Source organism: Helianthus annuus, chromosome 16 (genome assembly GCF_002127325.2).
Source record: "Helianthus annuus cultivar XRQ/B chromosome 16, HanXRQr2.0-SUNRISE, whole genome shotgun sequence".
In the NCBI taxonomy this organism is placed as follows: Eukaryota; Viridiplantae; Streptophyta; class Magnoliopsida; order Asterales; family Asteraceae; genus Helianthus; species Helianthus annuus.
The window spans coordinates 203635576-203648593 of record NC_035448.2 but is presented as its reverse complement, the minus strand read 5'-3'; the positions used below and the strand labels follow the sequence as shown (position 1 = coordinate 203648593).

The window sequence follows — 13018 nt, the reverse complement described above, 5'->3', positions numbered from 1 at the left end:
ACACATACATCCAAATTTATATACACTAACTACTACCATACACATACCTGATACACCATGTATACAAGTTGACTCACTAAGACTATATAGTATATACACACACATCGTACTACTGTCAACAACTGCAAAAATTCATTGAACAAACTAGAGTGATAAGCTATGATCGAACGATGAAGATGGAAGTCTGAAACGAACGATGGAGTAATGAAGCAAGTTTTAACTTTTGATTAATGAAGATGGAATATCGAAAGTCGCTACTCGCTATGCTAAAACTGATAAAGAATAAAAATCCAAACCCAAAAACGAACATTGGCCGGTACCAGTATAGCGGTTCAACCGGTATACCAGATTTTACCGGCAGTACAAAGTCAATGCCATCTGCTCAATTTACCGGGGCGTTCTGTACCGCATTTACATCCGTCACTGATATTACCTACCAGCCGGTATTTACAGGTTTTTCAAAACATTGGTCGAGAGTTCTATAGTTTAAAATAGTTAACTGTTTATGTGATGCTTTTCTATAATGAAACATCAACAATTATCAAAGAGAGAACCAAAGACCGCTACACGTGACTCAAGTGAGACGTAGGCAAAATGCGAGCTGAGTTTCTGATTGTACATATCAAGCTGCCTCAACTTGTTTATTACTAGCTCAAGCCCATTTTGATACCAACTCAGCTCAGAAGGCTAGTTGAGCATATGACCCTAACCCCAAACACATGATTGTAAGATCTTGATCCGATTTTATTGTTCCGACTTGATTAGTAAACTAAAAACAGAAAACAAAGACCCTAATCTTATTAAAATCAAAGAAACATAATGTAGACCGTGACCGCTAAAGCAGCCCACAGCAATTTGATATAAAGAAGTGGAAAATGTTTTGCTAACCAATGAAGTCAAATGAACAGAAAGCTCTTATTGATGCTTCCAGTTTTGCAGCTTCTGGACCATAATTTCAAGAATTTATCAAACATAATAATATATATAGGTTTCCCATTGGTTATGGGATGTTAGATCGGTCCAATGACACGATTAACCAGTTGCCGCGGTGCCCACGCACCACCGGGTCTAGTCAACCATCAAGGAATCAGATGATGATTCCCACCTACATGATTGGCAAAAAACCATATTTCCACCAATCAATCTTGCTTGTTAACACTCCACGAGTGTGACACCTGTTATACAGACGAGTTAAAGCGCGTTTTTTGCACTTTTCACATTTGTTGTTCGGGATTCAAAGATTTGTTTTCAACATTGACTCCGTTTGACCCGACTTCTGATGACCTGAAACCCAATCAAACAAAAGTTACCAAAAGTATAAACACAAAGCAATAATAAATTAATAATCAGTGACGGATTCAATATTTAACATTACCTCTTTGACAAATACGATGACAACATCCTAGGCCAGAAGTGAAAAATGTCACTCGAGTACCAAGAGAGGTCATCGTGCAGTTAGTGGGTCCCTCGGAAAGTGATTCTGCTATTTCCCAATTAAATCCTTTTTACTCAGAACCACTGCCTTGACTAAACTGAGAAGGATGGGGACTCCTCATCTGTCTCAGAAACGGTGGGGCAACACCTGAAAGAACGAAAATGAATATTTGCAACACTGAAAATTAAGTACATAACATAACTAATTACTTTTCATTAGAGTAAAATGCCATTTTCATCCCTGAGGTTTGGCCAGTTTGCGACTTTCGTCCAAAGGTTTGTTTTTCCGCATCTGGATCAAAAAGGTTTGAAATCTTGCCATTTTCATCGGGCTCGTTAACTCCATCCATTTTTCTCCGTTAATTCAGGGGTATTTCCGTCTTTTTTGCTAACTTAAAGGGCAATTCGGTCTTTTCACTTTATGTAAAAAGACCGAACACCCATGAAAAAGACCGAATTGCCTTTTAAGTTAACAAAAAGACAGAAATACCCCTTACTTAACGGAGAAAAATCGATGGAGTTAACGAGCCGGATGAAAATGGCAAGATTTCAAACCTTTTGGATCCAAATGTGAAAAAACAAACCTTGGACAAAAGTCGCAAAACTGGCCAAACCTCAGGGACTAAAATGGCATTTTACTCGTAAACTTACTATTTTGCTATTCAACAATTTCCAATAACAGTAAACTTATTTATTAAAGGAACTAATAGAATGATAAGAACAAAGACGTGCCTGTAAGATATGGTGCTGGAGACATTGGAACGATTTCTGCAGTTGCCCCGCTGACAGTTGGTCTAGCATACGGCAGAAGATGAGGACCAGGCGCTACAATCCCCTGAACCGCTCTATGCCCTGGGCTTCCAAGGGGCGGTGGGCCCATTTGACCAAACGGAAAAACATTTGCGTTAACTGGGCCCGGTATGCCAAACATCTGAGGGTTATGTTGCAGCTGGCCCATGTAAGGATTATACGGAACCTGATGAAAGAAATTCAAGATTTGTTAACTATGTGGATGTTGTAAAGTACGAGCGGCAAGAGTTCAAGCTTGTTCACCTGATGGAAGACATATTCGGGCCCATATGGTGGATACCTATCAAAACGCAACTTTTAGTTATTACAAAAAGACATAATGAATTCAAGCACTGGGTTAACATTTTTAAATTGCATTCCGGTATATATTTCATGGGATTTGGTATAATTTATAGGTGGAAAAATGGACTAAAAAAAAGGGTAGTTGCACGGTACCCCTGACCGCGGAAGGGATCTCCCTTCCCAGTTCACCACCCGACAAGGATCCCTGGCGGCAAATACCCATAGCCATCAAAGAGGGGTAAGAAACATGTTTCAAACCCGAGACCTCGAGTGTCCTCGGTCCGGCTTTAAAGCGGGTGTCGGTGGCCACCAAAGTGGCACTAATGGGAATTGAACTTGGGTCTCCATTGGAGGACCCAAGTCACTCCACCACTAGGCCACTTGTGGTGGTTGGAAAAATGGACTAGGTAGAATGGGATTTGGTATGACAGTTGGATAACCATTGATAAGATATATGGAATAATAACTAACCCATATAAGGAATATGGGAATTGCTGATAGTTGTATGGAACCGGTGGGCGGTAACTTGAGCTTCCAACAAATGGTCCCCCATGGGGACTCCCAAAGTAGGGTGCCGCCGGTCTCAAGCGCCCTACAAGTAAAAACTGATGATGTCACCGATGTGCAGATAGATTTAACCGGATCAAGGGTTTAAAAACGTACCGAAAGGCAAAGGTGGTTGGGGCCGACCAAGTGATGCCAAATTACAATTTGCCCTTCTACCATCTATAACTGGATTAGGATCAGCACAAGCCCTCTTTGCAGCTTCAGCGTCGCGAAATGTTACCTGATCCAACAAGAATTACTAATGACCAATGACTCAAGGAGACATAACCAGAGGATGTATATAACGTAATCCACAAAATCATTTTATTTTGATGAAATAGACGACTTCATTCACATCTATTCACATAAAGGCCCACAGACTACAGTTTGCTTGGGACATGTAGAGAGGGCAATCTACATAAAACGGGTGCTGACAAAAGCTTATTTTAGATAAATATATGGAGCGATCTAATACATAGCCATTTAAGTATAAGTATAAGTATAAGTATAACTACAAGAATTGCATGATGCATTTGTACATAATTGCTTAGCATATATAATTGGATTTAGAAAGAGTGAGCTTGGTTTTAAAAAGCACGCCTGAGGCGCCCTTTTTTTTGCTCTGAGGCGACATCCTATGTGAAGCGTTGTGAGGCGGCGCTTTTAACCTGAAGCACTAAGTGTGTGAGGAGCCGATCCAAGCCCAATCAGGTCAGATTTGGGTTTTATTTGGGCCCAGTAGTCTAAATCAGCTCCAACAGGATTAAATTTGGGCCCAGCAGCTTTTAATGATATAACCATTAATCCGTTAGGCTCTTTACACTAAAAAAAGAATGTTGGGACATTCTTCAATTTAATCAGACACTTCCTCACTCTTCTCCATTATGATTATTGATTAAAGACTATTTTTTATGTTTATAAGTGTTTTAGGTATGATTATTGATTAAAGAACTTTTTTTGTTTATAAGTGTTATAAGTGTGTTTCGACTTCAATTTATGTTTTGATTATGTTTTTTAGGTGTTTAAGCGTGTTTTATAATCATGTTTTTGTGTTTATTATTAGTTAGCAAGTAGAATAAGTCATATTGATGTGTACAAATATTTTTTTTAATTTTTTTTATGTTGAGCGCCTCGCATACGTGAAGCTCTTGCCTCTCGCCTCACTTAAGGCGTTTGGAACCAAAACGCTTCGGAACGCCTCACGCTTTTGTAAACCAAGGAGTGACGTAAGCGCTTACATAACCGCCTCAAGTATCATAGATAAAGCAAACGAATATAAGTGCATTATGCATCTTGGTTTTAAAAGTCATGAGGCGCTCCGGCCTCCGAGGTGCACGCATCACATATGCGAGGCATTGCTCTATGTACAACCAAATAAACTTTATTTACTAGTTACTACAAGAACTATGTTGTCAACGCTCACCCAGGCACACACCTAGGTGCACTGTTCAGGCAAAGCGCCGCCTTCTCGCCTAGCTTCAAAAGCCCCACTTTCAGGCCCTCATGCGCATTATTCAGGCCAAGTTCCAGCCAAAAATCGTCTTAACGGGTTTGAACAAGTCTTAAATAATTATACCGGCCCAAAAAAACCTGAAACAGCCTAAATTAGCCCTAGACAAGCCTAAAGCATGTCTAAACTCTAAAAAAAACTGTATTTTTATACTATGTGCCTCCTTATAAAAAAATTTATTTTCAAGGGCCTTGAGCTGAGGCACAGGGCTCACCCTTTGCGCCTTTTTATCAAGTACACCTTTCATAACTTCTTCATCCTTTGATTATTTTACCTTTCACCTTTAAACTTTACCAACTTTGACCTAGAATACATGAGGCGCTTCCCAGCTCGCCCGCTGCGTCTTTTAAAACCAAGTTATGCCGGTTCTCAATTTAAAATTTGTTATGTATTGAACATATTACATATCTATCTATCTCCACACACACACACACACACACACACACACACATATATATATATATATATATACATATTAACTTTGGATCCTAAAGCTCCTAATTTCTAAACCGAGGACATATTACAAGAAACAAATTAATAAAATGCAACAAACAATTAAACAAACATCACATTCACAGCAATTATATATCAAAAACACCTATTTACAAAACCAACACATAAACATAAACACTTACAAATCCATATCCTTTTGATCTCCCAGTCTGCTTATCAGTAATAACAACCGCCTCCAAAATCTCCCCAAACTGTTCAAAATAGCGATGCAGCGTCTCGCTATGAGTCTCCCATGCAAGTCCTCCAACGAACACCTTCGTATACGTAGTGTCTCCAAACGGATTATTCAGGAACTGCAAACTTGATCCGCTTCCTCTGATCGGCTGATACGCATCCATCTACGTTACAATTACTTACAATTGTGTGTGTATGTACAGGTTGGATCGATTAGGAGGTGATTTTGGTGGTTTGATGGAGCATAGTGGTTCGATTTGGAAGAAACCCTTGTAGAACCCTAGAAATGTTATGGAAGATGGTGGGGGAGAGAGAGAGGAATTGGGGTTCGATAATTACAAGCGGAGGAATCTTCGAGGAATTAATGGAGGATGATGTCATTTCGTGTAGAGGTTTTCGTTTAGTCCCTACATTTTTAGTTGTTAGTCAGTTTTCGACCCTGGACTATTGACATCACAAAGTACGACCGTAAATGAACCGAACGTTTAGGGAACAGTTAGTGAATCGTTCGGTGGAAAGTTTACTTATGTTTGTCGTTTAATAAATGAACAAACACGAATAAGAAATTTTATTCGCTAAGTTAAACAATACAACATGAACAAAGGTTGTGTTCGGATAGTTATGCTAAGTGATTATATGCTTTTGGTAGATTCTCTTAATCTTTGTGATGAAAAAGTGAAGATTTTATTTAAAAATGAATATATGCTTGTGTGTGTACATTTATGGACATGAACATTTGTTTAAGTTTATTTTTGTTTGTTAAGTGTTCGTGAACAATTCTTGAACATGTTCATTTCATTAATGAACGGACGCGAACTAGAAATCCCATTCGGTAAGCGTTCGTGAATAGTTCATGAACAGACTCGTTCCTTAATGAACGGACACGAACAAGACCTTGTTCGTATTCGTTCGGTTCGTTTACAGCCATACCAGAAAGTTATAATAAACGAACCAATACGCTCGATAGATTGTGACAATGTCTTGGTCAAAGGTGTTTGTCTGATTGATTGTTAAGATTTTAAGATTTGGATAACGTGATTAATGCATCTTTTTTCAGTGTATCTTTTTCGGTTAGCTTTAGGGTGCAAATAAACTGAACGTTTAGTGAAAAGTTCGTTAATTGTTCGGGAGAAGTTCGATTTTGTTCGTTCGTTTAATAAATGATCAAAGACGAGCAAGATATTTTGTTCGCTTCGCTAAACGAACAAAGATGAGCAGAGGCCGCACTCATCCATTTATGTCCGTGAATGTTCGTTAACGTGTTCGTTTATGTGTTGATCATTTGTATTGGTTTATGTCTATTTGTGTTCAATGATTCATTAGGGTTTTTTACTTTTATATTTTATTTAAATACTTCAAAACTTCCACTTATAAAATACTTTATAAATATAGTTTATTGTATAGTACATACATTTTAACAATTTAGAACTCACAACCTTCGTAAATCGCAACCTTCAAAATTTTGTTCTAAGTTTTTTATATGTTCGTTTGTGACCTTTCAGTAAATAAATGCTTGAAGAAACACCAAGTTAATCCGGAGATTAGCTTGTGGTTAGTGTCTCATCCAAATAAGGTAATTCTTCTCCTGAGCACGATAATAGCTGCTAACGGTCCTGTAAAACAATCAACACATCTTGAAGCTCGTCACAAGGAGAAGAATAGGGGGTTCTCATTGTAACCACCACCCGGCGTGAGAATAAAAACTTGTTTTGAGGATAAGAGTATGTGTATTAAGTGAGATAGCCACTAAGCGATCCTTAAACCTAGAGGTGAAGTTCTCTATTTATAGCCGAGATGAATTGTGAAGGAGATGGGTTGATGGGCATTGGGCTCGAGATCGACAACAAGGAATATCTGTTTTGCCTCCCTTATCACGACTGTTAGTGATTCCAGGCGAGGGCGTAGCGGGTGCACGCTGAATGGATCCATGTGTGCTGACGGTTGTCCTTATTGTCTAGTCTGTCATCAGCAGTTAGGTGGAGATCATGGAGCAGTGGTAAGCGCACGCTGATTGGTGCCACGTATGTGTCCTTGTGTACTTCTTGTCTCCTGCACGATTGCTCATCATGCAGCACGATAGACTACAGCCTGTCGAGCGCCTATTGGTCCACTGCTCTTCCCCTCGTACTTTCTATACTGTCCGATGTTGCCTCGCACGCGACCCAGGGTAAACCCATGTAGTTGGCGTAAGGTCGAGGAAGCTAGGACTTTTGTCAAAGGAACTAAGTGTCAGAATTGATTCCGTTTTGGACCTGACCTTGCGCACGACTTCGGGTATACCTTTCTAGTCGACGCAGGGTCAGGGAAGTCAACACTTCTGTAGACATAGCTGTCAGATTTGGTTTACTTTGGGTATGGCCTCACGCGCGACCTGAGTTAACTCGTATGGTCGGCGCAAGATTTGGGACCATACCCCTTCAATGTTTGTTTTTGTTCATAGACGTTCGTTTGTGTCCGTTTGTGTTCATGAACATTTGTTTGTGTTCATTTGTCTTCATTACCCTAAAACTAATGAGCGAACAAGAACACAAGCACTTTCTTTTTCTCTTTCTTAATGAGCGGACACAAAAATATAATCTCGTTCAGTAAGAGTTCATGAACACTTGTATTTTCTTAATAAACGAACACGAACAATGGCTTATTCGTGTTTGTTCAGTTCATCTACAAACTTAGTTAGCTTTTTGTTGGCCTTCGTGATTAATGCACTTGTTTTTGTTAGCCGTTTAAAAATATTAATGATCTGATTAAAGTGTAATTACTATTTAGTATTGTTATGACTTATGTGTAAATATATTCGTAACAATTGTTTTTAGCTTTAATTTAATTGGGAATTAGTTGGTGAAAAGTATTTTTGTCAAACACAATGAAACTAATTATTATGTTCCTTATGTATAGGATTCATAACAACCAATAAAGTTATTTAATTAGGTTTAGGTTCAACTCTTTAGCATAATCCTATTCAGTTTAAAGGAATTATCAAATAAAAAGTTGATTTTTTATTTAGCATCATGCTATACGGATTAAACAATATAATTAAATGGTTTGAATTTTATACGAAAGTTACATAATTCAACTGGTTAACTTGTTTAAAACTAGAATAAAAGGATATAGCTCAACCTGCCAAATCATTTCGTTCACAGCTTGATTATAGACCCACCAACCCTTTTAGATATATGGGTTAAACGAGTGTTGTTTGAATTACATAATTATAAGTCTGTGAGGGTTAGAATTGATAACTTTGATATAAATAAATATATGGGTAGAATTTGTATTGATTAACTTTAATCCACCAAGTCAATATAATTGTTACTTCTAATCGCAACCCACTTATTAGGATGACGTTTACCATAAAGGAATCAACACGAAAGTCAAACCCAAACCACGACAATGTGACTTCATGGGGATCAAGGACGAAATTAAGACAAGACCCTTCATATCAAGCTATGTCATTTTCTTATGGAAGAGAATACGATAAAGAAGTGATATCGACAACACTCTGAGGAAAATAAATTATCGAACATATAACCACCTTACCTTTTGGTATGTAGGTTATGTCAAAATTTTTGTTAGCATGTCCTCAATAGCCAAGTGATTCACGGAGCTACCATCCAAAGATACTTGTTACACTATAAATAGATCGTCATGATACGCCCACTTAACTCTATAGAGGGGTTCGAAAATGTGTCTAAATGAATAAAAACTGGAATTAGTTTCTTTGAAAATTCTTGCGGTGTTTGATTTTTAAATTTATTAAATAATTTGAAACATTTAAACAAGGAAAAGACTAGAGTACACTTATGTCATTCCGTATCTCTTCCATATTGCTCATCCTTCCGGCCTAATCGTCCTCTTCGTAGACAAAAGATGATGAAGTGTAGTTCTTCCTAATTAAATCTCCCACCATATAATCCATTCTAACGTTAGTCCCCCACCTTTCTTATCGCTCTTCCCTGGCCCCAATTAAACACGACGACAAAGTGGAGAAAACGCAATCGATTTCTTCATTTACCCGTTTGTTTCTTCAAAAGATTTTCATCAAGTTTGGTTTGATACGTAACGAATTCTCTTATTATTATTGTTGTTGTTGTTGTTGTTCTTCTTCTTCTTATTATTATTTGTCACACCCCCAAAAACCACTTGCGGAACACCACCGCTTGGAGGCGTGACCGACCAGGATCCAGCCACCAATTATACTGAGCATTGATTAATAGTAGAAATATTTGCTATCCAAAGTAGTTAGTAACATCATAGTTTAAGTTCGATAATTAGTTTAACAAAACAGCGGAAGCATAAACCAAAGTAGTTTTAAAGATAGTTCTTAGTTCAAGATAAGTAAACCCAACACACGGGTTTTGACGAACACTACACATCCCCAAGCAGCAGCTCCTGAGTCACTGGTTACCTGCAAAGCATGCAGTAAGGGGTCAACAATAATGCTGAGTGAGTTCACTAGTTGTCCAGTTTTAGTTTACCAAAAACTTAAGTTGTTTAGATAAAGCATTTATAATCACGTTGTGGGGAGCTACCCCATCTGTAAGCTCACTAAACTGTAGATACCGAAACTGTTGACGGAAAGTTGTTGTGCCCCGAGTCAATGTCTATCGTCATTGACCATGTTGCAAGGTCTACTAGTTCACGCCCGATCTCCCCCGGTCACGGTGTGAGGTTGTCAAACCTAATAGCGCTATCAACTAATAACCCGTTCGCCCCCGGCGATTAATCGGTACTGTAAGCAGGGACTTAAAGTGATAGAGTTTCGTTTAGCATGGCTAGTTGTGATTCATAAATAATATCCAAACGTATCTCCCCCGGAGATAGTAATTACCCATTCTGTTTTCCCCCGGAAGTAATGGTTCAAAAGTGTTTTCCCAAAGTTGGTAGTTGGTCCGTGTCCCTCCACGGGACGCATGCTTTTAGTGTGTGAACTCACCTTGGGTTGCTCGGCAGATTAGGTTACTTTGTCAAACACGCTGGTCACCACGTCCTAGCATGGTCACCAGTAGGTCAGGTTTGGTATACAGGCATTCACGTATAATCTACACATAACTAACACGTTGCAGGCATACAAACAGTCATAGGGTTATTGGGCCGGCCCTAATATTTACACAATCAAACAGCAACACATAGTCCAGTCAACAGGTAGCCCATATTACACACATTATGGCCCAATAACCAAAGTGGACAGCCCAGTCGCAACCAGGTGGTCTCGAGTCGCAACCAGGAGGTCTCGGCTTGTCATGCTGTGGTTGCGAGTCGCAACCGTGTGGTCTCGAGTTGTCACGCTGTGGTTGCGAGTCGCAACCGTGTGGTCTCGAGTTGTCACGCTGTGGTTGCGAGTCGCAACCGTGTGGTCTCGAGTCGCAATGCTGTCCTTTTCTTGTTCACGTGTTGATTCAGATATATCAGGCTGAATTGTACTATGTAATCAGGCCCAAATCAGGAAACAACCAATAAGGTTTCAACTAACAATTTTCCTAATCTGACCATTAGTAAAAAATGGATCAAACATTGCCCTTTTTAAACCTTCAAGTCATCTTCAACAAGTTCATCACAAGTTCATCAATTTTTAGGGTTTTCATCTTAACATAATCATACACTTATATGAACCAAAATCACATATTTTAACAAGATCATCATGCAAGAACAAGAAAACATACATTTTGTAACCTTGAACATAGTTCGGTTGGCTATAATCATTCTTAAACCACCATTCTTTAGCCATTTTAAACATGTTATCAAGCTTTCATACATAAGGGTTTACACATATTGTCAAACTTCACAAATCATCCTAAAAATCATGCATAACACTTCTAACTACACACTTTCTAGTTCATTCAATACACAAAAATCCTATACACAAAATAGAACACTAACCGGTTATGAAGAAGGAGCCGAAACAAAGGAAAGGAACCGAGAAAATGAAGTGTCCGAGTGATGATGATCTTGACCGATATTTCTTGACAGAGATCCGAGCTTGAACCGAAAGTTGGAAGAGAATGGGATGTTGTTTGGGGTTTCTAGTGAGAGAGAGGAGTGTTTGTGTGTTTGTGTAAAATGAAGGAAAGTGGGGAAAGTTTGGGATTTATATACAAGGGATCTCGAGTTGGGCTAGGGGGTTTCGGCCCAAACCGGTTACGGCTCAAGAGGCCCACTCGAGACCGGGTGGTCTCGAGTCGTGGTCTCGACTCACATACACATATATATATAACACATACATACCACACATATCATGTAAAAAGTCACGTTTCCATTTAATAACATTTATATATACACAAAGATATTACAAGATGTTCGTTCGGAAAAACCTAGAGTGTCACATTATCCCCGAGTTTTAAGAACTTTCGTCCCGAAAGTTAAGGCAGCCACTGTCAAGCTAGAGTGTTTCAACGGGGTGTCACATCATCCCCCCGTTAGTTTGGAATTTCGTCCCGAAATTCGGTTGTAGCTTCAGTGCTGGGGGTTTCGTTTGGGAACAACTGGGGATACTTGCACTTCATCTGGTCTTCCCGCTCCCAGGTAAACTCTGGGCCACGTGGTGAGTTCCAACGAACTCGCACGAGAGGTATTTGGCTACGTTTTGAGGGTTTTGATTTCTCGATCCGTGATCTCAATCGGTTCCTCAGTAAAGTGTAGCTGTTCATCAATAGTGAGTTCCTTGAAGGGAATTATGAGTGTTTCATCTGACAGACACTTCTTCAGATTAGACACGTGAAAAACATTGTGCACTGCACTCAGCTCTGCAGGCAGGTTCAATCTATAAGCAACCTTACCGATTTTCTCGGTAATTTCGAATGGTCCAACATATCGCGGATTCAGCTTGCCTCGTTTACCGAAACGAACCACACCCTTCCAGGGTGAGACTTTAAGTAGAACCCGGTCCCCGACATGGAATTCTAGCGGTTTCCTACGCTTATCAGCGTAGCTTTTCTGACGGTCACGAGCTGCCGCCATGCGTTGTCTGATCTGGGTAATCTTTTCCGTCGTATCTACCACCAGTTCTGGGCCTGTGATTTGACTGTCCCCGACTTCCACCCAGCAAAGAGGGGATCGGCATTTACGACCGTACAATGCCTCAAAAGGTGCCGCCTGAATGCTAGTGTGGTAGCTGTTATTGTAGGAGAATTCCACCAGCGGTAGATGCTTCTCCCAGTTCTTGCCAAAATCGATCACACATGCTCTAAGCATGTCTTCCAGGGTTTGGATGGTGCGTTCAGACTGACCATCCGTTTGTGGGTGATAAGCGGTGCTCATGTCCAAACGTGAGCCAAAGGATTTGTGCATAGCTTGCCACAACTCGGAAGTAAAACGAGCGTCTCGGTCGGAAATAATAGAAGTTGGCACCCCGTGTCTCGAGACTACTTCCTTTAAATAGATTTCTGCCAAGGTAGAAAACTTGTCTGTTTCCTTAATGGCCAGAAAGTGTGCTGACTTAGTCAATCGATCTACTATCACCCAAATAGTGTCATTCCCGCGTTGGGATCTAGGTAGCCCCGTAACAAAATCCATGGAAATTTGTTCCCATTTCCACTTCGGGATTTCGGGTTGCTGGAGTAGGCCTGCTGGTTTCTGATACTCAGTCTTGACTCTTGCACAGGTCAAACATTTGCTAACGTAAGCTGCTATGTGGGCTTTCATGCCAGGCCACCAGTAAGTGGTCCTTAAGTCGTGGTACATCTTATCTGAACCAGGATGTACTGAATAACGGGACTTATGGGCTTCGTCCATCACAAGCTCTCGTAGATCTCCGTA

The 13018-nt window shown here is 39.9% G+C and overlaps 1 protein-coding gene across 1 annotated transcript; it reads right to left on the bottom strand.

The window, feature by feature from the left end:
* Window positions 1-813: 813 nt before the first annotated feature.
* On the bottom strand, window positions 814-5619 carry LOC110915591 (RNA-binding protein 24). The gene is made up of 7 exons (XM_022160317.2): window positions 5218-5619; window positions 3190-3313; window positions 2998-3118; window positions 2488-2524; window positions 2167-2410; window positions 1376-1582; window positions 814-1284 (listed from the first exon to the last, which is right to left on the bottom strand). The coding sequence occupies exons 1-6, from the start codon at window positions 5431-5433 to the stop codon at window positions 1506-1508; spliced, it is 819 nt and encodes a 272-aa protein (XP_022016009.1). The 5' UTR covers window positions 5434-5619; the 3' UTR covers window positions 814-1284; window positions 1376-1505.
* Between the last annotated feature and the right edge of the window lie 7399 nt (window positions 5620-13018).